We start from the raw sequence: 22918 nt of genomic DNA, 5'->3' as shown, positions 1-22918 counted from the left end.
AAGACTGTAATTTCTTCCAATTGACTATACCTTAAACAAGTTATTGAATATTTCTGTAATTTAGTTCATTGTTGAATATGAAATATGTACAGAGCCATCTATATGTGAAAATCCCAAATATTGAATTTCAGTAGTTTTCAGTTTTTGTATCATTTTGTTTGAAAGACTATCAAACAAAAGCTGAAAATATGACTAAGACAGACATTGAAAACTTTGTGTGTCTTCTTTCAAATTTTCTAAAAATCATTGTTTTAAAAAATGCTTAGTAATCATGCTAAAATCTTGCTAAGTATGTTCTCTTTTTGCACTGGCTTATTTTTGAGGCAAAAGTCACAGTCCTGACTGAAATTCCATGAGCACTGACGGGAGGGAAGGAGATAAATAAATCCAACTTTACTTGGGGTCATAGTTACTGTGAGTGTGGAAAATTTATGCCCTACCATAGAACAGTTTTGAAATCTATCAGGTAAAATTTTAAATGTGGTTAGTATTTGATAATCTTTAATAACTTATTCAGTTATTTATAATATTTGATGCCCAGAGAAGCCTTAGAAATGAACTTTATGGGTATTTTTCTACTTACTTTCAGATCAGCTCATTTTTGTTTTTGATCACTGCAGGACCATTTCTCTGGCTAATGCAACATTTTTCTCGGGTGTTCTGAAGGCCATAGTGAATATGTAGTAAATGGATGTAAGATGATTGGATCATTTTAATGGAGAAAAAAAATTAAGCAAAGGACATTGAATTTAATCTTAATATTAGACAATAACAAGACTTTCTCCCCCTTTTGTCTCATTAATGCATATTTTATCCATCTCAACAAGGTAGAATTTGGCCTACAAAATGCACACTATAATAAATGCTTTGTTGGAGTTGTTTTTTTTTTTTTTTTTAATTTTCAGAGTTTTCAGTGTGGTGAAAATAGAACATGTGTTTCTCTGGTTGTTTTAATGTCACTTTTTTTGGTTCATCTTTGGCAGATAAAATAACACAAGAAGATATTGAAGGCATTCTACAGAAATTCACTGGGAATATAATGCAGGTACCTCCCCTGTAAGTTCAATTATTGAACTTGAATAAATTTTTAATTTTATTTTCCAGCTGCTAACATCATTTTAATGGGAAAAAAGGAGGGAGGGGGCTTCCTTTTACTGTATGGCGAGGAAGGTTTTAAATCTGACATGGCAAATGATCGAGTAGGGTGAATCTGATTTAGACAGGATGCACAGATTCTGACACTCTTAAGAGATAGTGGGATGTGGTCTCTTCTGTCCCTGGATATTGCCACAGCCTGACATCTGTGCTATTCCAAGGTTTATCAGTTTTTCTGATTCCATTTACAGACATCAGGGCAGTTCTAGAGAGCAGAGATGTCACTTTTCCCAGAATTGCTGTGAAGGGACCAATCTAGTCTGATACAGGCATCAGAGCTGTGATTCAGAGTCCAGCTGGCACTTCCTGTCGGGTGTTGGGACTGTTCCTTTTGGACCCACAATCTTATACTTCACAATCCTCTGCAACTAATGAAATAGATGAGAATTGTAACTTATTAAAAGTCTAAGGATATTGATTTACCACTTAGTCATATTTTTTGTCCACGTTACCATTTCAAGCAAATTGCTGCTGCTTTTTTTTTTTTTTAGTGACTTGTAGGATGTGTGTCTTCTTTCAAATTTTCTAAAAATCATTGTTTTAAAAAATGCTTAGTAATCATGTGATATGTTACTCACAGTTCTTTTAGAATTCAGTATTTATTTTATATTTTAAAATCTTAGTTTTTTTCAAGAACGCTGAAATGCCTATGGGGAAATGTTTCTTCATAATTTTCCCCCAAATGTGAAGATATAAAAGTTGAAGCAGAATGTGAATAAACATTATTTTGGATCATTATTATCAAGATATATTAAGCATTTATTTTTATAAGAACTGTTTTAGAATGTTCTTCTCTGTGATTGTTCCAAGGATTTTGTGGCATAATAAAATTTAATCATACAAAGCTAAGATGTGTTAAGTAGATTATTTGCTTATTTGCTCTTTGGAAACATTTTGGTAACATATATGAAAATAAATATTATTATAATGGAAATACATTGTTTCAAGGAAATATAGCTGCAATCATTGTGACTGGAGGCCTTGTCCCCTTAACCCAGATTGAGGGCTAGGGAAGACACGAATAGACCGTCTCCAGGAAGATGGTTAAAGAGTTACATTGCCCACATTGCTCATGGAGTGCCAGAATGAGCTGTGTTAGCCTTGGGGATGTTTGGGCACTCTGTCCTTGACACCTGCGTGGGGTAGATTAGAAGAAAAAATTAGCACGTTCTGAGGAGGATTTTCCTTTTAAAGGGCTGCTAATCATCCTTTCTCTCCATGCTGTGATCTGAAATTTCTTTCTTTCTTTCTCAATCTCCCTCTATTCTTCCTGCCTCCTTTTCCCCGTGTCTCTCTCCCTCTCATGCCTTGTAAGCTATTCTGCATTAAAGAAAGATGGACAGAGACTTTCAACTTTGATGAAGAGAGGGGAAGCAGTAGAAGCAAAGCCTGCCAGGCCAGTTACTGTATACAGTCTCTCCCTTCAGAAGTTCCAGCCGCCATTTTTCACGTTAGGTAAGAATGGAGAAAATTGAAAGCATTTGTAATTACATGTATCTTTTACTTTATGTTTGGCTGCTTTTGTGTAGTTTTAATGGATCCCTAGGATATTTTAAAAATTTGAATTTAAAGAAGATTAGAATTTGTTGATTTTTTTTCTTTTATGTAGTAAATACATGTTTAATGAATGGATAAACAACCAAGTACAAATAATAAACATACAAGCACTAGGAAATTGAGTAAAAATTACCCACAAATTATATATATATAAAGTTTCTTTGTATTTGCTCAATGTTTTTCCCTTTAAAAGGAGTCTTTAGAAATTATATTTTTCTCACTTGAGTTATTTTCTGGGACAGGCTTGTGTACATATAGGTACTTAAGAAGATACAGTTCTCTTCCACCGTATTTATTAAAATCTAATTTCAATATGCCATATTTCCTATGTTATTTTGGTAGGAGTTGTAGAGAATTCCCTGAGTTTAGTTGCTAAATTTTCTAAGAATTGCACCTTTTTGTTTTTTAATATTTATTTATTTATTTATTTATTTATTTATTTATTTATTTATTTATTTATTTATTTTGTTAAGCCCTTTTTGACAACACATATAATGAGAATATCTATAGTATAAAACAAAGTGTCCTAAATAGGCTGCGTTTTTCATATATTGTATTATCATCTTACTGTGAAGTTGGAAGTAACATACCTTGGAACTCTATGGAGAATAGTAGGTAAAGACTACATATTTTCATATTTTGTTTTTTGTATTTTATTATCTTACGTGTACTTGTTCCCTATTTTGGCTAGTACCTGATAGTTTACATTCAACTTTTTATTAATATTAATTTGTCCTTTTAAAACAATGCATTGTCTGTTTTTGGACAAGAAATTCTAAAAGTGGAATGATTTTTTTTTTCTTCCCTTGTCATCAACAAATTGCTGGTAAAGATCATAAAAATGTGTGAATCGTGGGTAATGTCTTCTTGGACATGTGGTAAATTTTAATTCAGGTTATCACTTTGAATTTATCTATAACCCATATTTGGAATAAAGCTAAAGCCCAAAAAGTTTTTTTCCATTGTTTGGAAATTTATGATCTAGCTGCAGAAACTAGTAGCTAAAGCCCTGAACATGTAAGAGCTGTGAAGAATCAAAAGCTGTAGTTCTTAATCCTCAGGCTCCCTGAAATTGATCCTGCGCTTAATTTCACAGTGCATACCGAATAGGATTCCTTTTAGAAATAATTTCCCAAAACCTTTTTTCCTAAACTTTGTTGCTTTTTTCCCATTGATGTTGTTATTTACTGTGTATTAAGTTTCCTTGGAATGTTGTTTTTGTACAATTTAAAAAAGAAGTCACTCCTTTTCTTAAGTTTCCTGATGCTAAAATATTTGACAAACAATGAAAAAAATGTTTCACTCCATTCCATGAAAATGCAGGAGCAGCTGTGCTGGCACGGTAGATATTATCTGTGAAAGTAAGAAAAACTCAAGTTTTTCCTGTTGCGTTTGTTCACTGGAGGTTGTAGTAGACCAAATTTGACGCTTTTCACCAGAAACATAGTGCCAGAATTTGGCACACCTACATTTGATTCCAGTGCTCATTGCTTTATCTCAGTAGTGGCCCCCAACCTTAAGCTGATAGGAAAAAAAAATTAAAATCCCCAGGTGGTGAGGTTGGATTAATTCCTTCAAATAGCTTTATTTATATGCTAAGTTAGAAACAGGTGGAATGTGGTCCTTTTGTGTGGAAATTCAGTTCTTTTTAGGATGTTTTGTAAATGAATAAAAATAATCTGGAGTCCTGCTCTTAATCAATATATTTGTATTATACTGTGTTAAGACAACGTTTAGATGTGCATTCAGTTCTGGTACATTGTGTTATTTTAAGTTATTTCATAATTTTTTCTCAGAATTATTTCCAAGAGAACATTTAAATCTGCTGAGCTTTGCATGTAATACATTACCCCAGACATAATTTCTGCCACTGAAAAGGGGTTTTTTGGTTTGTTTATTTGTTACATTTTTTGAATGTACAAATTTTTAAAATATTTTAAAAAATATACAGCTCATGATAGCAAGGCTGAGATGTCTAATGATTTAAAATCTATTAAACGAACAAGATGTACAAATCTGAAAATATTCTTTTAAATCTGCAGCTCACGATAGCAAAGCTGAGATTTCTAACTATTTAAAACCTATTAAATGAACAAGGCTGAAGTGGTCTGACTTGCCTGTTAATTTAAAACGTGTTCCTGAGTTTCTGCTATTTGCTTTCTCCGCGCTCTGGCTTTTCAGTCTCACAAACACATATGCTACTGGATGAATAATTTATATTTTAGCGCATAAATATTTTATCACTCAATTGTTTGCATAGTGCATTTTTACATTTGTTTAGGGGCATCATTTCTATGTAAAGTGGATTTCATAGGAGGTTAGCAATTTACCATGTCACTGTTAACATTCCAGATGTTGAATGTGGAGGAGGTTTTTATATCAGAAGCTTGGTCAGTGACATTGGCAAAGGTAAGCATAAAGATGAATTATGAATGATCATTTAGAGAGTAATATTCCTTTTTGATGGGAAAAAGGAATTTTGCTGTTTTTCATATCTCTGAGTACTGGCCTTAGTGGCTGTCCTCTTGCTGCCTTCAGCCTTAGAAGCATTGTGGGTTTATGGCAGATAATTACCAGCATCAGCAGCTGCAGTGAAATGCTTGTAATGGGAGAGGGGAGAAAAAGAGGAGCAGAAGAGGAAGATGTGAATAATGAATGTAAGGACCAACATCTTTTTCAACTCAAAGTAGGAATAAGAAAAATGATTAGTCTTTCCAAAAGTTACTTTCATTGTTCTAAGTCAAATTTCTTTTAAAACTAGAAGCCATAGTCTTATAAACACCAGGAAGTTGCACTCTGGCCCCGCCATTTGCTGGCAGTTGTGGCCCTGGACTGGTCACATTACCTCATTTGCCAAGTGAGAGTCATGGTTACCTCATGGGGCTGCTTTGTGAGTTAAATAAGAAAAGTGTGTGCGAGCTCCTTGTAGACTGTAAAGCAGTTTATTAGGTGAGTGATTACATACTGTTCTGGTATGTAATCATTTTTTACTCTCAGGGCTCTTGGTTCTTATACTGGATTACTAGTTTTACACTTGGGCTGGTTTGGGGAGGTTTGAATCGAGTTCTTCTGTCATTTGAAAAATTATAGACTGTGAATTACTGAATCAGTTACCTTATGTTTTCTTTTCACCTCTTGTTGCCATAGAACTCTCTTCCTGTGCCAACGTGCTGGAGCTGACCCGAACCAAGCAGGGGCCATTTACACTAGAAGAGCACGCCCTTCCTGAGGACAAGTGGACGATTGATGACATTGCTCAGTCTCTTGAGCATTGCTCATCTCTCCTCCCAGGAGAGCTGGCACTTAAAAAATCCAAACCTGAGGAGTCTAATGAACAAATGTTGAGCTGTGAGTATATAAGCCTCAATGAGACAAAGGGAGAAGATGATGTAATTAAGACATTTTAAGATCAGCTTGGGATTGTCCTCATTTCCTGGTTGGCATTTGAATGCTGTGTGCAGAATGGCAAGCAAGCTACGTGCAAAAGACAAACTGTTACCTTTTTTTTTTTTTTTTTTGCATGAAGAAAAGTGTCCATCATTTCTAGTTTCCATAGTGTACAGTTTATTTGCTGTACATTTTAAATAGCCTTGCAGTTGTCCAGTTATTGCTATACTATGGAATGTTCTTTTAGGATGCTATTATGTTGTTAGATTAGATTTGGGAAAATCAACTTTCTGATTTTGATCTCTCTTCAGTCTTTTCCTATGAAAAAATTGAACACATTTTCTAATCAGAGAAAAAAAAATGAGCTACATGTTCCTTTGGTGTCACAAAAGTGAATATGAATTAGAGTTTCTTTGACTTAATTTTGGCTTCCTGGTGGCTCTGATTATTGGAATCCCTTAATTATGTTTGAAAAAGCCATTATTTAACTCTAATGTTTTGGAGAGTTTATGATTATTAAGAACATTTCATTGATAAGGCTGCACTGATCTTGGTAATAGTCCTGTTTGTTTAGATCTTGGAAACTAATAAACTTTTATAATAAGTATTTATAGATGAACCAAATTATTGCTGCTACACTAACAGGATGTAAATAGAAGACTCCATGTTTAATTAAATTCACGTCTATTCTGCTGATGGCACAGAGGGCGGCTCCTAAGGCTTATGGTTAGGCAGCTATGAGAGGTTTTCCTCATAATTTAATCAATACAGTTGACCACCCTGTGCCAATTTACTAAATAACCTAATTTTAACAAATTGAGCTAAAGAATGTGTTTTCAATTAAAAATTTATTTTCTCTATTCTTTAGTATTTTTTATATCTCTTTACAGGGTATTATTTCCCATGACATTGTGTTTTCAAGTGTTGTTTATAGATGTCAAGATTGCTGTCCTGCATTTGCAGTTAATCCCGTCTGCTCTAAATGTTTAAAAACAGTTATTCTCAAACATTTTCAGTCAAGTCGCCTACTGAAAGTTCGCTGTCCCTCTTTACCATGGTTTTGAATATAGTCACATCACAAGATAGTGAATTTTGTTATGTGACGAGTGCTTCATATTTTTATTATGGGAAAGCAATATTATGCAGCCAGTCTGTAGAAGTGTTTAAATCCCTCTTCCATTTATTCAAATAGGTACAGTTTCAAAAGGAAGAATCATTAAAATTTTCATCAAGTAAGAGTTTTTAACTTTTTATGGATTGTCTTTCTTTTAAAGGTGGTTGTCTACTTAACCTAACATAAACTTAAAAGTAAAAAATTATATGCTTTAGTAGAGCATTTTCAGCATATTGGTGACATATTTTAAGTGGAAATACTGAAACATTCTTAGTATGACACAAAATTATAAGGAAAGGAGTTAGTTATGATACGTTAAATGGCACGTTAAATGTACACGAAGTTGTAAATGGAAACTTTTACAGTTTTACTTACTGTATCTAGTGCCCTGCAGCTTTTATCAACCAGAGGGGGCCGTGGCTGACTTTCTGTTGGAATGGCACAGGTTACAGGGTGTCTTCATAGTCTACCAGTTAAGATCCAAATAGAGGAATATAAAACAACTGGGGCATTTCTGCTCTATTTCTCAACTTAGAAATTAACATGTATAATTTACTAAGGAGAAGAGTATAAACGTTTTGGGAAGACAAGTAACTTTTGAAAATGGTAGCCAATCTTTTTCTTTTATTGAAAACATTGAAAAAAACTGCCAAATGGAAAATTTACCCATAATCCTCACCATCCTGATACAGTGACTTCAGAACTTCAGTTTTGTATTATGATTTTTCCTTCTTTTGTTCACATAATTACAGTCTTAAGACATCTATACTTTTTTACTATTTTTTAAAATTCATATTATTTGACTATTTGTGTCTAGTTTTAATAATGATTGTTTTAATCATATAACTTCATTTTGTTTAAACCATTTCCCTATTGCTGAATATTTAAGTTATTTTCAATTTTATTAGGATAAATTCCTGGTGTGGGATTATTAAATAGAGTAATAGGAAGTTTTATGGTTCTTAATAAGTTTGCCTTATTGCTTTCCCAAAGAGTTGTAACATTTTACAGTGTCATCATTTGAGTATATCCTTTCACTAAAAGTTTACAGCTTTGGGTGGGGGTTTTATATGTTGTTGTTGCTAATTTAGTAAGTTATAAGAGTTCAGAATTGCTCTGATTTACCTTTGTGTGACTTTTTTGTATACTTTGTTCACTTATATAAATAAATGTTTTAATGGTTTCTTTATACATTTGTATGAGTTATTTGTGCAGCAAATACTTGGTAGAAGTATTTTCATGGCCTGTTATCTTTTTTATTTGAGTTTCATTTTTCTAACTGAATTTGTTAAACTAATGTTAATAGTTCTTTCGCTTTTATAGTTGTCAGATTTATGAGTATGAATAGTTAAAATTTATTGAAACTTTATTATTCTTAACTTTCCTAGGCAGCTGTAACTGATCAAGATGCTCTAAAAAGTTCAAGACTCATCCATAAAACAAATTTTTCTCCTGAGTCTGGTATTTAAGTACTAACTCTTTTGTTTTTTTATTTTAATCAAAATAATAAAGAAATATCTGTGCCTTATGTATTGGTAGGCCTGAAGCTTCATATCATAATAAAGTTATTTTACTTGTAAGAAAAAGATGTTAGAAATTCCTAAAAATGTTTCAACTTGGAACATACAAATCACTTCATTTTGACACTTAGTTTTCTATGTTTCTGGAAAATATTGTTTTAAAAGTCATCAAAAGTGATCATGGAATTATTTCATTTATAGTTTTAAGATCCATGAGCATTAAAATAATATAAATTTTCTTTCTGACAATTCAAAATTATAAAATTTGAATAAGGGCTAAACTCAAGTTTTCCTAGACTGATGAGATCTTTTCTTCTTAAGTACTTGCATTAATACAAGCTACTGATCTGTCATTAGAAATGATTCATTGTACTGTATAAGGGAAAAAAGTGTGCTTCGTATCAGGTCTTCAGTATGCCTTATAACTCTCTGAACAGTTTGAAATTTGTATCAGACTTACAATGAGCATTTAGAGTTTTAATTAGTTCTGTTTCAAAGGAAGAAAGTAATTTACCTTGTATCATGATACATATAATAGAAAAAATGTAACTCAGAAAGCATTCTAAAATGTTGAAACGTTTAAGTAGAGAAATATAATAAATATAAACTTTATGGGTTGAAATGATTATAACGGCCTTGTAGTTAAATCAGAATAAAAGATTTGTCTTGAAACTGTTTCTTTAAGGCGCATGTAGGCAGCTGTAGTCTGCCTAATCATTCACAAAATATCACTTACTAAACACTAAATACATAGAGCTTGAACTGGTAATGCCTTCTCAGTTTTACCTTGAGTTAAATTCTCTCTGAACAGGAATATTTCGAATTGCTATTATAAATGGTGATACCAGTAGGAAACCTGAAGTCAGGAATTACTATTTTGCTATTCTTATTCATAATCCTTTAAATATAACCTATTAAGATTATTTCCATCTCTGCTATCAGCTTTTTGATTCAAGCAAATCACTTAATATTTTTAGGCCTTAGTTTTCTTATCTTTAAAACACAGGAGACAGGCTAGTCTAAGGACTTGTGCGGCACGACAGTGGCTTCTGAGTGTTGGTGATTTGTGTTTATTCTGTTTAGAACTTGTTCTTTTTAAGGCTGAATTTTCCTGTTCATCAATTTTGGGAAATTCTCATCCTTTGTCTCTTGGAATATTGCATCTTTTCCATCTAGTAGTCCTGTCAGACTTATGCCTTCCCATTTTATTCTGTGTCTAATTACTCTTTCATATTTTCCAGCCTTTATCTCAGTGCTTCTTCTTGGGGAATATCCTTGACCCTTTTCTCCAGATAATGAATTCATTCTTCTGCTATTTTAACTTACTATTTACCAACCTATTTATTTCAGCGATTACTGTGGTTTTTTAAAGTTTATAGAACACCAACTTTTTTTCTCCAAAGTTCTTCTTTTTGTGTGTTGTCTTTTTCTTTCATCAGGGTTTTAGTTTAAATATATATTGTATGTATATTTATATATGTATCAGTAAAACTTATATATGCATATGTGTATATATATATAAAATGTTTACTGATACTTAGTATCTATACAGAAAATTTCCATTATTAGAAATGTATCATGTGATAAATATTCACAAAGCAAGCATGAGTGCAACCAGCAACCAAATAAAAAAACAGCATTGCTAGTCCACCAGAAACGCTCTAGAGGTTCCCACTGTCAGGGGTAACCACATCTAACGTCAGAGATTATTTATTTTATCTGCTTGTGTGCTTTATGTAAATAAAGCGTACAATATATATTCTTCTGTGTCTGGCTTCCTTCACTTGAAATTAGGTTTGTGGGGTCCTTCCATGTTGTTGCACACGGTCATAGGCTGTCCATCCTCATTATTGGTTAGTATCCCATTGTGTGACTATACCTACATTAACCCATTTTACTGAGTGTTGGGCACTTGGTAAGCTTTCGGTTTTGAGTCTTTTTAGTATTCCATTCTGTCTCACTCATTGTACCTCACTATTGAGTTGTTAATAATACCTCTTTAAAATTTTTTTTTTACTGTTTCCTGTAGAATTTATGATACACGCCTTTAACTTATCACAGACTACCTTCAAGTAATACTGTTCCACCTCGTGTATCATGTAGAAACCTTACAAGAGTATATTTACGTATCTTCTATCTTTTGTGCTGTTTTCGTACTTTCTACTTTTACAAATGTTATAAACTCTTCAATATATTGTGGGGGTTTTTGTTGTTGTTGTTCTTTGTTTTTACTTTATTGCTTTAGACCAGGGGTTGGCAAACTTTTTCATTGTTGCTTGAAAGCAGACTTTTGACAATACACATAAATGAGTGGATATGGTTGTGTTCCAATAAGACTGTATTTACCTTCATGCTGTATCTTGCTGACCCCTGACTGTCAGGGTGGGCTTGACATTCTCTTGAAGCTTTTTATGTCTTACGTGAAAGCGGAATCTTACATAATGCATGTATGTATTGCCTCATCGTTTATAGTTGTGAAGGCTTTGAGGTTATTTTATCTACTGTTTTTGCTAGAAATGAAACTCTCCATATCCAAAGAGCGATTAAGACAGATAAACTTAACTGACATCATTACATTGTAGTTAATTTCGTTTTCTTAGAAAATAATCTGTCAAGCCATTGGCTAATGTCAAAGCATTTAATAAGTTAGCATTCATCTATTCAGGGTGCTTTGGAATTATATGACTTTTAATTCTTCCATTGTAGGTGAGAAAATTAGGATGTAAAAACTAACTTTTCCCAACTCCAAATTAATGTATTAGTAATGACAGGACTTAGAGGCCAGATATCTTAAGTGACTACTGTTCTTTTGGCTTGCAGATTAGCTACATGATCTAAAGGTGATGACTGGGTGATTTTACTCCATATTATTAAAATATGTCAATTGTCAAATATTCACCAGTGCCTTTGCATGGGGAAACAATGTTCCACATGCAAAAGACATCTTGAAGACATGGTCCAGGCCTTTAAGACGCTTTCACTAACTTTTCAAATGGGAACTCAAGAGATGTCCTTACAAAAAGTAGCAGCACAAGACAATACATACGTATCGGTGAGTGATACTGCCACAAAGTGTGACTGATGTTTAATGGAGCAATAATTACTTTTCTGCAAACATTTGTTGAGCTCCTACTGAGAACAAAGGAAGGAGAACATGGGGTGTTCGATGATCAGGATGTCTGTGTTGAGAAGGAAGTCCCTGAGTTGAAGAGTAGATACTATTCAAAGAGTTAGGAGAGCAGGCAAGAGGGGAGAATCGGTCCAGCCAAGACAAGGCGTAGTCAGTCAGGAAAAGAGGAGAGTGGTCTGGATGGAGAGGAGGATGTGTGCTGATACGTGGTTTGGAAAAAGCAGATTGGCATTACGTCATTTGGAGCCTTGAAAGGCAGAATTCAGTAAAGCTTCAGAGGAGGGGCTGGTTCATGTGGACACTTTACTTTAAGGAGATTAATCTGGCAGTGATGTAAAAGTCCGGTTAGAACTCTGCTGCAGTAATCCAGGATCGAGGTAATAAAAAATCTGAACTAGAGAATTAACAGGTATGTTTGAATGGACAATTGAAGGGAAAATGGATGATATTCAGTGATTTATTAGATAATTGAGGGCCAGGAAATTGGAGGAAAAGTGATTAGCCATAATCATCAAATAGTTCTTCTTACAAGAAACAAGTCTGAATCTTTGGCTAGGAGTAAGCACTGGGTAGTGGGTATTGATGTCTTTGGTAACGGTGACCACCTTGCTTGTTCCTCTTTCAACAGCCATGAGTTCTTCGGTGACCAAACAGCCAGCCTCTTGGAAAGAACTATGCCTTTTTTCTTCTCTTCTAAATGTCTGGCATATAGCAGGTTTGTGGAATTTAATCTGTAGTTAGGGGTTCTTAATTATTATTTGAAACATCAAATTATGCCTGTGGCTGAAAACATGGGCTCTGGAGTTGTAGGTTTTCCAAGCCCTACTGCTCATCATCAGCTATTAACCTTAATTAACTTTCCGGAGCCCCAGTTTCCTCCTATGTAAATTGGGGCTAATAACAGTGACTGCTTCTTAAAATCATGAAGTCTAAATTAGGTCATTTAGGTAAAGGATTTAGAATAATTCTTAGAACTCAGTAAACAGAAGCAAACACCCTACACCGGATTTACATGTAAGAGAAGGATAAATCAGATTCTCATGGTTCATGGACTCAAGGTATATATTTCAAAGATGCTTTATAAGATACCATTTTGGTGGGAAGAACGGAGCTGAAATGAAGAATTTCCTGACAGCAAAGATTATTAAATGGTGCGATAGGCTATTGATGCAAGTAGAAAAAGTCTTTAGAGAATGTAGATACCTTTTGTTAACTAAGTGTACTAAAATGTACTATGTAGATATGCATATCTACACACACACATACAAACATGTGCCATTAAAGTTAGTGAATCTTTTTCATTTACATCATCTCTTCTGACCTTCCAACAACCCTGTGAAGTAGGAAGAACTTGTCTGTATCTGTTACTTAGGTGAAGGACTTGAAGTGGTGACTTGCCAGAGTGACAGAGCTGGGTCTCTGTACTTCCCTGATTCCCAAATGCTGTTTGTATTACATCTGGAGAAAAGGGATCTGAAGCACAGATGTTTAGTGGGAGGAATGAAACACATGCTGTAATGCCAGAAAATAACTGGGAATAAAAGCAGAAAACAAGACATTTGTTTCTGTTACAATGTGATGGAAAGCGAGGCTCTAGTGGTTTGGGGTTGAGCATTCAGAGGAGAAATGGGGAGCAGTTTCACTTGGGAGTGACCACCCTTGGGACACTGCCTCTGGTTCTGGGCCACTCATCACTGGGCTTGTGTGGAAACCAGCTAGACAGGGTTCAAAGCAAAGCACCAAAATGATTAAGGGGCTGAGGGCATTGATGAATAAGGGAAGATTAAAAGAATTAAATATGTGTAGCTCAGTTAAGCAAAGACTAGGGAAAAACAAGCTAACTGTATACAAATATCTGAAATGTGCAGACATTAAAAATGGAGATGATTTATTCAGCGTGATACACGGGGTTATAATATGCAGTAATAGGATACAAGTTTAAGCTAAGCGTAAGGAAAAATTTCCTGTTGATCCACTAGAGCTCTCTGTGGGATAGTCTTCCCCTAGAGAAGGAGTAGCGATCCCAGGCCTCTAACTGCCAAAACTTCCCTGGGAACCAGGTGTTGGGTGGTGTTAAAGAATTGTTATTAATTTGGTCAGGTGTAATAGTGGTATTGTGTTTAATGTAAGAAAATGTCGGGGTTTTTTAGAGTTACTCTGAAATACAGGGGTAGAACAACACGATGTAAGGGATTGTCTTAAAAATATTACATGAAAGAAAGGAGGGAGGATGAAAGGAAAGAAAGGAAGGAAGGGAGGGGAATAAACAAAGAAGAAAGGAAAAGAAAGAATGGAGGGAGAAAGAAAAAGGGTGAAAGAAAGACAGCTGAAGCAAATGTGGCAGAATGTTGATGTTGAATCTGAAGGAAGGCTCTCGTTTTACTTTGTTTTACTCTTCTCTTTCATGTATGTTTGAAAACTTTCATAATAAAAAAATTTAAATTGTATTTTCCTAAACAAAACTCAGTAGTGTATTGATCCCTGGCCTCCGTGCATAGAAAAGCCTACCTGCAACACAGGCTTCTGGTTGACCGGGGCCTCTGTTCACCATCTTGCTCTGGCGAGGTAGGCTGGGCTGGGCTGAAGGACTCTTGCTAAAACTGTAGAGGGAAACCCAAGAAAATTCTTAGACCTGTAGGCCTCCAGTGGTAGCTTCAGGAGGTTGAATTTCTAAGGTAAAAGAGCAGAGAGCAGGGTCGTTGAACCATTAACTAACCACTCCTCCTCTCCTTTCCCTTGTTCCTGGAGAGAACTGGCCATTGAGCAGAGATCTAGGTGCCTTCAGAATGACCAGCCCCTATTCTCTTGAAAGAAGAAACATTTCTCCCTTATTTGTAGAGTTTGAAAAGCAAGATGAAGGGTAATTCATAAAGCAAAGTAAATTGATTTCAAAACCCAGCAAACATCTATGAAGCTGAAGTTTAAAAAAAATTTAAAAAACCCATCTTCTCTCCTTTAGCCTCTAGGGCAGATTTCACTTTACCTTGCAGGTGAATGTTTAGGGCTGAAGATTTAGGGAACATTTGGAATGTATGCCCGACTCTGCTCTTTTGTTTGTTAGAAGAATATAAATATTTTATCTGAATTTCACTGATGGCAGTCAAGCATGAACACAGACCCCGCATTTGAGGACCTGTCATGTCTGAATTTCTCACAAGTGCACAACTAGGCCAGCAAATGGTATCTGGAGTGAGGCTGATACCAGCTCAGTGTAAGGATGGCTCCTGTAGCCACTGGAGCTGTCTGGAAATGCAGCAGAGGCTGGGCGGTGCACCAGTTTGGTTGAGTCGTTCTCATGTCCAGATATGCTTTCTCCAGCCCCAGGGTCACCATCCTAGCTCAGGTCCTTCTCCTCTCTTACCTGGGCCACTGCAGTGGCCATAATTAGGCTTCCTCACCCTCAGCCTCTTCCCTATGCTGCACCTTCCACTTTGCCTCCAGAACGGCTGTTCTAAAGCACAGTCATTCCTCTGTTTAAACTCTTAGCACCTAAATACCCAGCAGTGTTTCCAGTCTCAAAGTGTAATGAAGTCTTTTTTTTTAAGTTTAATTCTTATTTTTTATTGAAGTGTAGTCAGTTTACAGTGTTAGTTTCACGTGTACAGCAAAGTGATTCAGTTATACATACACATACATATATATATATATATATATATTTTCAGATTCTTTTCCATTACAGCTCATTACAAGAAACTGAATATAGTTCCCTGTGCTATACAGTAGGTCCTTGTTAATGAAATCTGTTTTTTTTTTTTAGCAGAGGTACTAGGGATTAAACCAGGACCTCATGCATGCTAAGCGTGTGCTATACCGCATAAGCATGTGCATGTATAAGCATGAGCTATACCCTCTCCTCCAATGAAGTCTGTTTTGATGGCCCAGTTAGAATTAATCCATCCTCATCTCAGTTGCAATGGTACCTCATACATACATTCATTACCATACTTAGCACCCCATTTTAATCATATACTTACCACACTTTGAGGGCAATTACTATGTTTTCATCTTTTCCCCCCCGGTGCCTGGTGCATTCTAGGCACTCAGTTGCATCAGATCAACCTTGGGAGCCATAATGTTCCAAGTATGGGAAGACAGTGGGCATTCAACTAGTTTAAGTGAATAAAGCAAGATGGTATTCATTCAGCCCTCATTTATTGTCTGTGTACTTTCTATCCAGGCTGCTTTCCTGTTCAAGAAAAGAACAGCACACAGAACCAGAGATCTAGCTGATCCTATGTTTCTAGCCTTCAAGTGGTCCTTGAATGGGGAAACATTTCCCCCCATTTCTGTGTTTTAGGGACAGGAAGATGAGTAACGGAGTGAATGATACATGCTAGAAATACTCATTCCTCTACCCTAAGCTGTCTTTCAACTTTCAGATTCTATGAAAGAAACAAGATGGTTTATAGCTTATCCTGACTTGTGGTATCGTTTGTTTCCTTTTTGAGGCGTAGATGGAATTGGATTGTTTGTTTGGTTTCTTCTTCAGTAGGAAGCATCTGAATATAACTAGTCTGGACATCTGTCCCATTTTCAAAAATTACAAGTTTCGATCATTGCTAAATTGTACAGATCCCAATCTGTCTGCTCTGCATACATTTGCATTTATAAAAGCAGAAACAGGCTAAAAGTCTTTCTAATGCAATCCCCTAAATGCATGAAGTATTAGATTGCTTTCTTCCATTGGTTCATGCATTCCTAAGGGCTTAAAAGGATCATTGATTTGAATTATTTAATGTGTACAGCAGATTGTTTCTTTTTTTCTTTTTAAGGACCTTTAGGGGCATTGCCTTAGTTTTTTGTATTGTTTTGTTTTGTTTTTATGTTAAGTCTCATTTTTCTTTGAAAATAAGTTAAAGCTGTATTCACATATGCCCCCAAAGTGCCAGATTTTCATTGTGTTTTAAACCATCTAGGAAATGTTTGATTCTAATGAAACGTTACTGCTGAAAATTGGGCTGAAATTGCTAGGCTGAAAATATAGTTACAACGATATATTATTCTAATGTATTATTTTTCCTTTTTTGAAGTTGGTACAGATGAAATAAAGGAGGGGGGGATCTTATCTATAATAAAAAGCCATCCTGGATTTTTGTTGTTTTTGAAATTTAAGCTGATTTTGACTTCAATTCAGTAAGCACGGTCCTAGACTTTAAATGTTGAACATTTTTACTGTGTAATTTAAGTTTCAGTTCCTATTGTTTTTTGATGGTTTACTCGTTCCCTGTGGAAAGGCAGTTGTGCCGTGTCGGCACAATTTGTGATGGTAACATCTGGGAGAGTGGATTTATTTCAGTTTGTGTTCTGTTCAGAAAGCTTGCCAAAAATAGAGACTTGTTTGTGATGTCTAGTGTGGCTTCCTAAAACAAAACAAAAAGTCTTATTTAATCCATTTGTCAGGATATGGCACAAATTTAAAAAAATGGAAGTCTTATTCACATAAGGGAGTCATATAATGTAAGAAGTTTAGGTAGAGGGATTAATAGGGTGGCCATATAATTTATTATCTAAACCCAGATGCCTCTGAGAGTGAAAGGGGAGTGCTAAAATAATTAAGACATTATTGATCTACAACAGGTATAAACTGGAGGTATCCAGGTCAACCAGATGCCATTGTCACCCTAAACTACTTTCCACTGCTATTAAAGTTCTCACCATGGAAGAGAGCCAAGTCTTCTGGGAATTCTGGGAGTTCTGGTAGGTCATTGCTGTAGCTCTGTCAAGGAGCGATATGGTAGGAATTCTAATATATCAGGCAGTACAACACTTTCCGAGATTTGTAGTAGCTAAAAGGCACATTAGGGCAGAAGACAAAGAAACTGGGACTTGATAAATGGTGTAAACATTGCCTAATAATAAACCTGCTGTAGCTGATGTTAAATTTTTGTTGTTGGCTAAACATCTTTCCTTTCTTTTTCTTCTTTTAACAGAGGTACTGGGGATTGAACCCAGGACCTCGTGCATGCTAAGCATGAGCTTTACCACTGAGCTATACCTGCCCCCTAAACATCTTTCTTTGTAAGTCAAATATATTTAGCATTTGTAGGAGGGTGCAGAAATTGTTAGCCTACAGGGGAAAGTTGAGATTTGGATTGCCCGTGGCTTTGATTGGAAATATTAGCCAGGGATGTCAGCAAATGAAATACGTTTTCTTTATTATATGCCATGAGATGCAGCTCCTGTCCTATTTTCACTTACAGTCATTCCTTCTGAATTAATATACCTTAAAAATAGCTGAAGATTCTCAAATCTGTAAGAATAGTATTGTGCTGCTTGCCACAGTTTCTTTTTTCCCGAAGGTCCCTTTGAGGTCTTTCAAGAACACAATTCAGCTCAGCAGATACTAGGAGACCTAGTGTGTGTAAGGCACCACGCAAGATGCCTCTGCGATACAAAGAGCAGGGTGAGCCCTTGCCCTCAAGGCATTTTCTGTAATACAAGAAAATAAAGTGAATGTACAGCAACACAATACTACAGAGGCAGGTGCCATCAAAAAGATACATACATTACAGTGGGGAGGTAGGTGTAAGGATATTTACAACACGAGTCTATAATTTTCTGCACGTCTGAAATACCATTTTTTTTTAAAATTTAAAGGGATATATCACTATATAGCACCAGGAGACTTCAGAGGACTGGGAAATTGCATCTGGTTATGAAGATCTGTGTTGCCTTCATCTACCCTTTTCTGCAACGTTCCATTCCCTTTAACTGTAGCTTTGCTTCCCTAAAACCTCTCATGAAAAGTCTTCCTTCTCCTGCACCTATTCAATGGTAGGCAGCACAACACACATTCTTTTGGGTGCTCAGAACATTCCCTGCTGTTGCCCCTAACAGTCTCTGATGTGAGGTTGACTCTTTCCCTCTTAGCCTTGCCTGTGTCACGCACACTGAGAGTGTTGGCTCCTGGTTCCAAGGCTCCCTTCCTCCTCACCTCACCCCTTACCAAGACAATCTGATACGTGCCCACCGCTCATCTTCCCCACGGCACAACTCCAATCTGAGCCACACACATCTCTTGACTGGACTCTGCAGTGGGTTCCTTTCTTCCCCGCATGGGTCTGTTCTCTGCACACCTGGCTGAGGTGAGGCCAGGGGAGAAGCAGGTGAGAAAGTTCGGAGGACATTCAGACTCTGTTGTGCCCGTGCTGGTTTGAGAAGTGTTAGATCTTCAGGAGTTGGCAGATGGGTTGGTCTCACAGGACAGATGGAGGCTGAAGAGCTGAGATTCTTCAATGTATGATGGATATTTAAAACCTTGGGGTAGGATCAGGTCATCCTTTCAGGGAGCATGTAGCTGGAGAAGCTAAATGACTTCTGAGTCCTTAGTCATCCCAAATTAGGCTGATGCAGTAGGAGGAAAGCCCCAGGGAAATGAAGGAGGGACTGGTCAGTGCTGCCGAGGGAACTAGTCGGATCAGAACCAGTGATCACTGAACATGGAGAACTTGAGTTGGTTGGTAATCTTGAAAAGAGTAGGTTCAGAAACCCCTTGAAATTACTTTTAAGCTTTGTTGGATATGTGCATTATTCCACGCCAAAGGACCAGGAGAACAACCAGGACTGATGACTGTTACAGTTACTGCATGCCCGGCTCTGTGCTCTCCCCACAGAAGCCTCCCAGCAACCCTCTCAGGTAAGTACCATATCCTCATAGACGACGACACTGAAGCAGATAGATTAAGTAGTTTGCTTAAGGTTCCACCAGCTGATTCGTGCAGAGCTAAGATCTGAATCCAGCCCCGTGAGCCCAGAGCAAACACTCTTAATTACTGGGCTGATGCCCAGAGAAGATTGTGAAGTAGGGGAGCACCTTTGGACTAGAGAATTGGGAATCGCTTACACAGAAGTAAAAATTAACGCTGTAATAGTGGGTGGGGTCAGTGGGGAGAGTGAAATTAAGTGTGTAGGAGAGAGACCCACCAACACCAAGGAGGGGAGCTGATCACCGGCAGGGGATTAGACCCTTAAAAACACTTACCTACCCACAGGGCCGGGTTTCTTGGACTCTGGAAAAACTCACACTCCCTTTGATGAGCCCAAGAACTTCGCATTCTCCCTGAATGTCATTTATGATGCAAGGCACAGATATTGTGACCAAAATCAAAGCAACGGGACAAAGTGCCACTTCGTTTTCAAACTCAACGCTCACTCCCAGATTCTGATATGTGTCTACACACAGGCTGACAACAGGCGCACACACATGAATTAGGGCCCCTGACTCGGCAGTTGGGAGGAGAGAATTGGACAGAATGAGCCACAAAAGAGAGGGTCAGTCAGAGGCAGAGAGAGGAGAACGGGACGGGGCTTTGTAGTCAAACCCAGGGGAGGAGACGCCTCTTCTGAGAAAAGAGAGGCAGCGCTGCGGGACGTGGCAGGACAGGACAGGGCTCCTCTGGAGGCTGCTGAGACCTGTCTACCTTGTAATAATCCTGGTACAGACGCAGGGGTGTCAGGAAGTGGGTATTGTCGTTATAGACAACTTGGTGGGAAAGCATTTTCAGTTCTGTAATGGCTAACAGAACAATAAACTGAATCCCCCGCCCCCGCCCCCCAGTCCATCCTCTTGCTTTCCCGAGAGAACTGATCATTACAATTGTGGGTGACCTTGAGGGAGGAAGGGAGAAAAGCTCCACTGAAGCCGGGCGCATTTTCAGTCGTCAGCGGAAAAATACAATTCCGCACCAGCCTCCCCCAGACCTCTCAGGCTTGGCCGGTAGTGGTTCTCCGACGTCTGTGTGTCACTTCTACAAGCCAGACAGGTTTCTACCCGTTCCGCGCCGCTGTGCAGGCACTGGTCAAGCGCAGCGCGAGCGCCTGCGCGTCAGGGCGCCAGGTTCCCCGGGTACCACGCGCGCGCAGGTGAGGCGGGCGCCGCGCCTGCAGCCGCCGCGTCAGGTTGTGCTTTCGGTGGGTGATGTGGTAATAGCCACGTTCAGTTGATCTTGCCCTGAATTAATGGACAAAAAGAAGCAGCTGGCCCTCCACTCGTAAGGGCTAGTAGCAATATAAGAAATTACTCTTTTTTTTTTTTTCTTCCTGTGTCAGTTTCCTACCTTGCCCTGATTTCGTAGATGAAATCACCTGTGTCTAACCGACTTTGCAATTTAGCCCTGAAGTCCAGAATGGCTGCACAGGAGCACCGTGCCTTTTTAGATGAGTATTCCCTGATGTGTCAAATCACCCGGAAAGCTGGAGGAAAATGCTCCCCTGCCTGAGCAAGAAGGATGCTGTCTGAAGGACATTCCAGCGTCTTACAGTTTAGTGGATGTGGAAAGTCTGGGAATATTCATAATAACTATTATTGTCCTTTTATTTTTAACCTCAGATGCAGGGAGTGGAGTTGGTTATACTGCCCAGTTCATGGTGCTTTTTTATTGCTATGTCTTCCAGTGCCTGCTCTTCTTTCATGTGTTTATTCCCCATTTCTGATCTCTCACTGACCACTCCCCTTGCCCCCCATAAGTAATGTCCTTACAAATTGTGTAAACCTGTATTATCAATCTACGTAATGGTACCATGTTATATATCCTTCTCTTTCTTTTTTTCACTCAACTAGGTTTTTAAGATTTATCCTTGCTGCTGTGTGCATAGCTAGTTTGTTGATTCTAATTGCTGCAAAGTATCCCACAATTCTTATCTCTTCATTGGGTGCTTACTGTATGCGAGGTTCTGTGTTAAGTGCTTTAGGTAGGTGATCTCGTTTGATCTTACCAACAACCCAGGAGCAGGGTACTATAATTTTGGCAGTAATCCCAAACTGAGTGAAACAAATCAGAATCACAATGGGGCATTCAATAGAGTGATACCAGTATGATACCGGTATGCCAATGGCCAGTAGTATTTGCTCAGCATACTCAGAGGCTGCTCTAGCAGCTGCTTCTTACTTCATTTCTCATCTTGGTCTCTAAATACTGCTGATTTCAACTCATGGTTTCAGCAAATGAGTCTTTGAAATCACCTAATACCCAGAGATCAAGGAGCAACAGCAAGCATTGGGCATCCATGTTCAACTCTTGGAAGAACAATTTTATGGAAGCCAAGGGCAGTCTTAGTGCCTCTTGAAAATAGTGTGCTCAGCCCAGGCTCAACCTTGTGGTTCCAACAGGAAAATAGAGAAATTCTGAGCTTCAGAGCAGGAGCTGCATCTTCAGTGGTTGAACCAATTGGGTAAAAGGGCAATTGCCTGTGATCTCAGTTACCTCCTTTTCTCAGGTGGGGTGGACAACTGCTGGGATGTGTCACCGAGTGTTGCCTAACCAAATCTCATACAAGAGGTGGAAGCTGTGACCGTGGATCTTAAATATGTAAAAATTAAAGACTCTATATGCAGAGTATATACCCTTGTAAGGACATAGTTTATGCCTCGATTCCCACATGAATCTGATAGAATAAATTTACCCCTTAAAATTTTGTCAACATTGCACTATATCCAGTATAATTCCCATATCATACTGCATGGAAATGCTTCAAAACCCAATATAAGGAGATTTTTAACCATGTGTGACAAAAGAGAGCTTACTTCAGTGTTGAAATTCTTTAGCAAAGTGTTTAATTATGATTTCTCAGATCTTATATTTTGTTTCTCAAGCTTTCAATTCTATCTTATTATTCATTCTGGAAGTAGTGCATTTAAGTAAGATTTTCAGTAATCCATTATCTTTGGAAAATTCTCTGGTTCTTTTCATATTTCTGCAAAAAATAATGCTGATATTGTATTTCAAATTATTTATTTCTCTAAGGATTTAAGGCAAGTGTGTAATTTTTATTGACTAGTTTTCACTTCTGGTCGTCAAGCTTCTGGTCTCTTATTACCTTGTAGATCTAACTGGCTAGTCTAAAGAAGAACTTCTAACAGATTCTTTTTCCCAGTATGTCTTATCTTTTGACTGCATTCCAGTAACAAACTTAACTATTTTAATCCTTCATAATATTTCAGAGAACATTGACAATTCCTCTCTTCTGAAAGTAATGCCAAAGTACAGGGCAATAAGATAATGTGTATCTAGCATGGACGTAGGAAAAATTGGAAGGAAAGAAGCCCCTCTGGGCCTG

At 37.3% G+C, this 22918-nt stretch overlaps 1 protein-coding gene across 1 annotated transcript in view; it reads left to right on the top strand.

Annotated features, from left to right (window-relative positions):
- TRUB1 (TruB pseudouridine synthase family member 1) overlaps positions 1-8402 on the top strand; it is a 31797-nt gene extending 23395 nt beyond the window's left edge. The window contains exons 5-8 of the mRNA XM_010969845.3: positions 984-1056; positions 2471-2610; positions 5065-5121; positions 5860-8402. Coding sequence (XP_010968147.2) covers positions 984-1056; positions 2471-2610; positions 5065-5121; positions 5860-6119 — 530 coding nt within the window. The 3' untranslated portion in view covers positions 6120-8402. The remainder of the gene's footprint in view (positions 1-983; positions 1057-2470; positions 2611-5064; positions 5122-5859) is intronic.
- The last annotated feature ends 14516 nt before the right edge of the window (positions 8403-22918 follow it).

The sequence above is a fragment of the Camelus bactrianus genome, chromosome 11 (assembly GCF_048773025.1).
Source record: "Camelus bactrianus isolate YW-2024 breed Bactrian camel chromosome 11, ASM4877302v1, whole genome shotgun sequence".
NCBI lineage: Eukaryota > Metazoa > Chordata > Mammalia > Artiodactyla > Camelidae > Camelus > Camelus bactrianus.
Note: the sequence above shows the minus strand (reverse complement) of the source record. Positions and strands in the feature narration are given on the sequence as shown.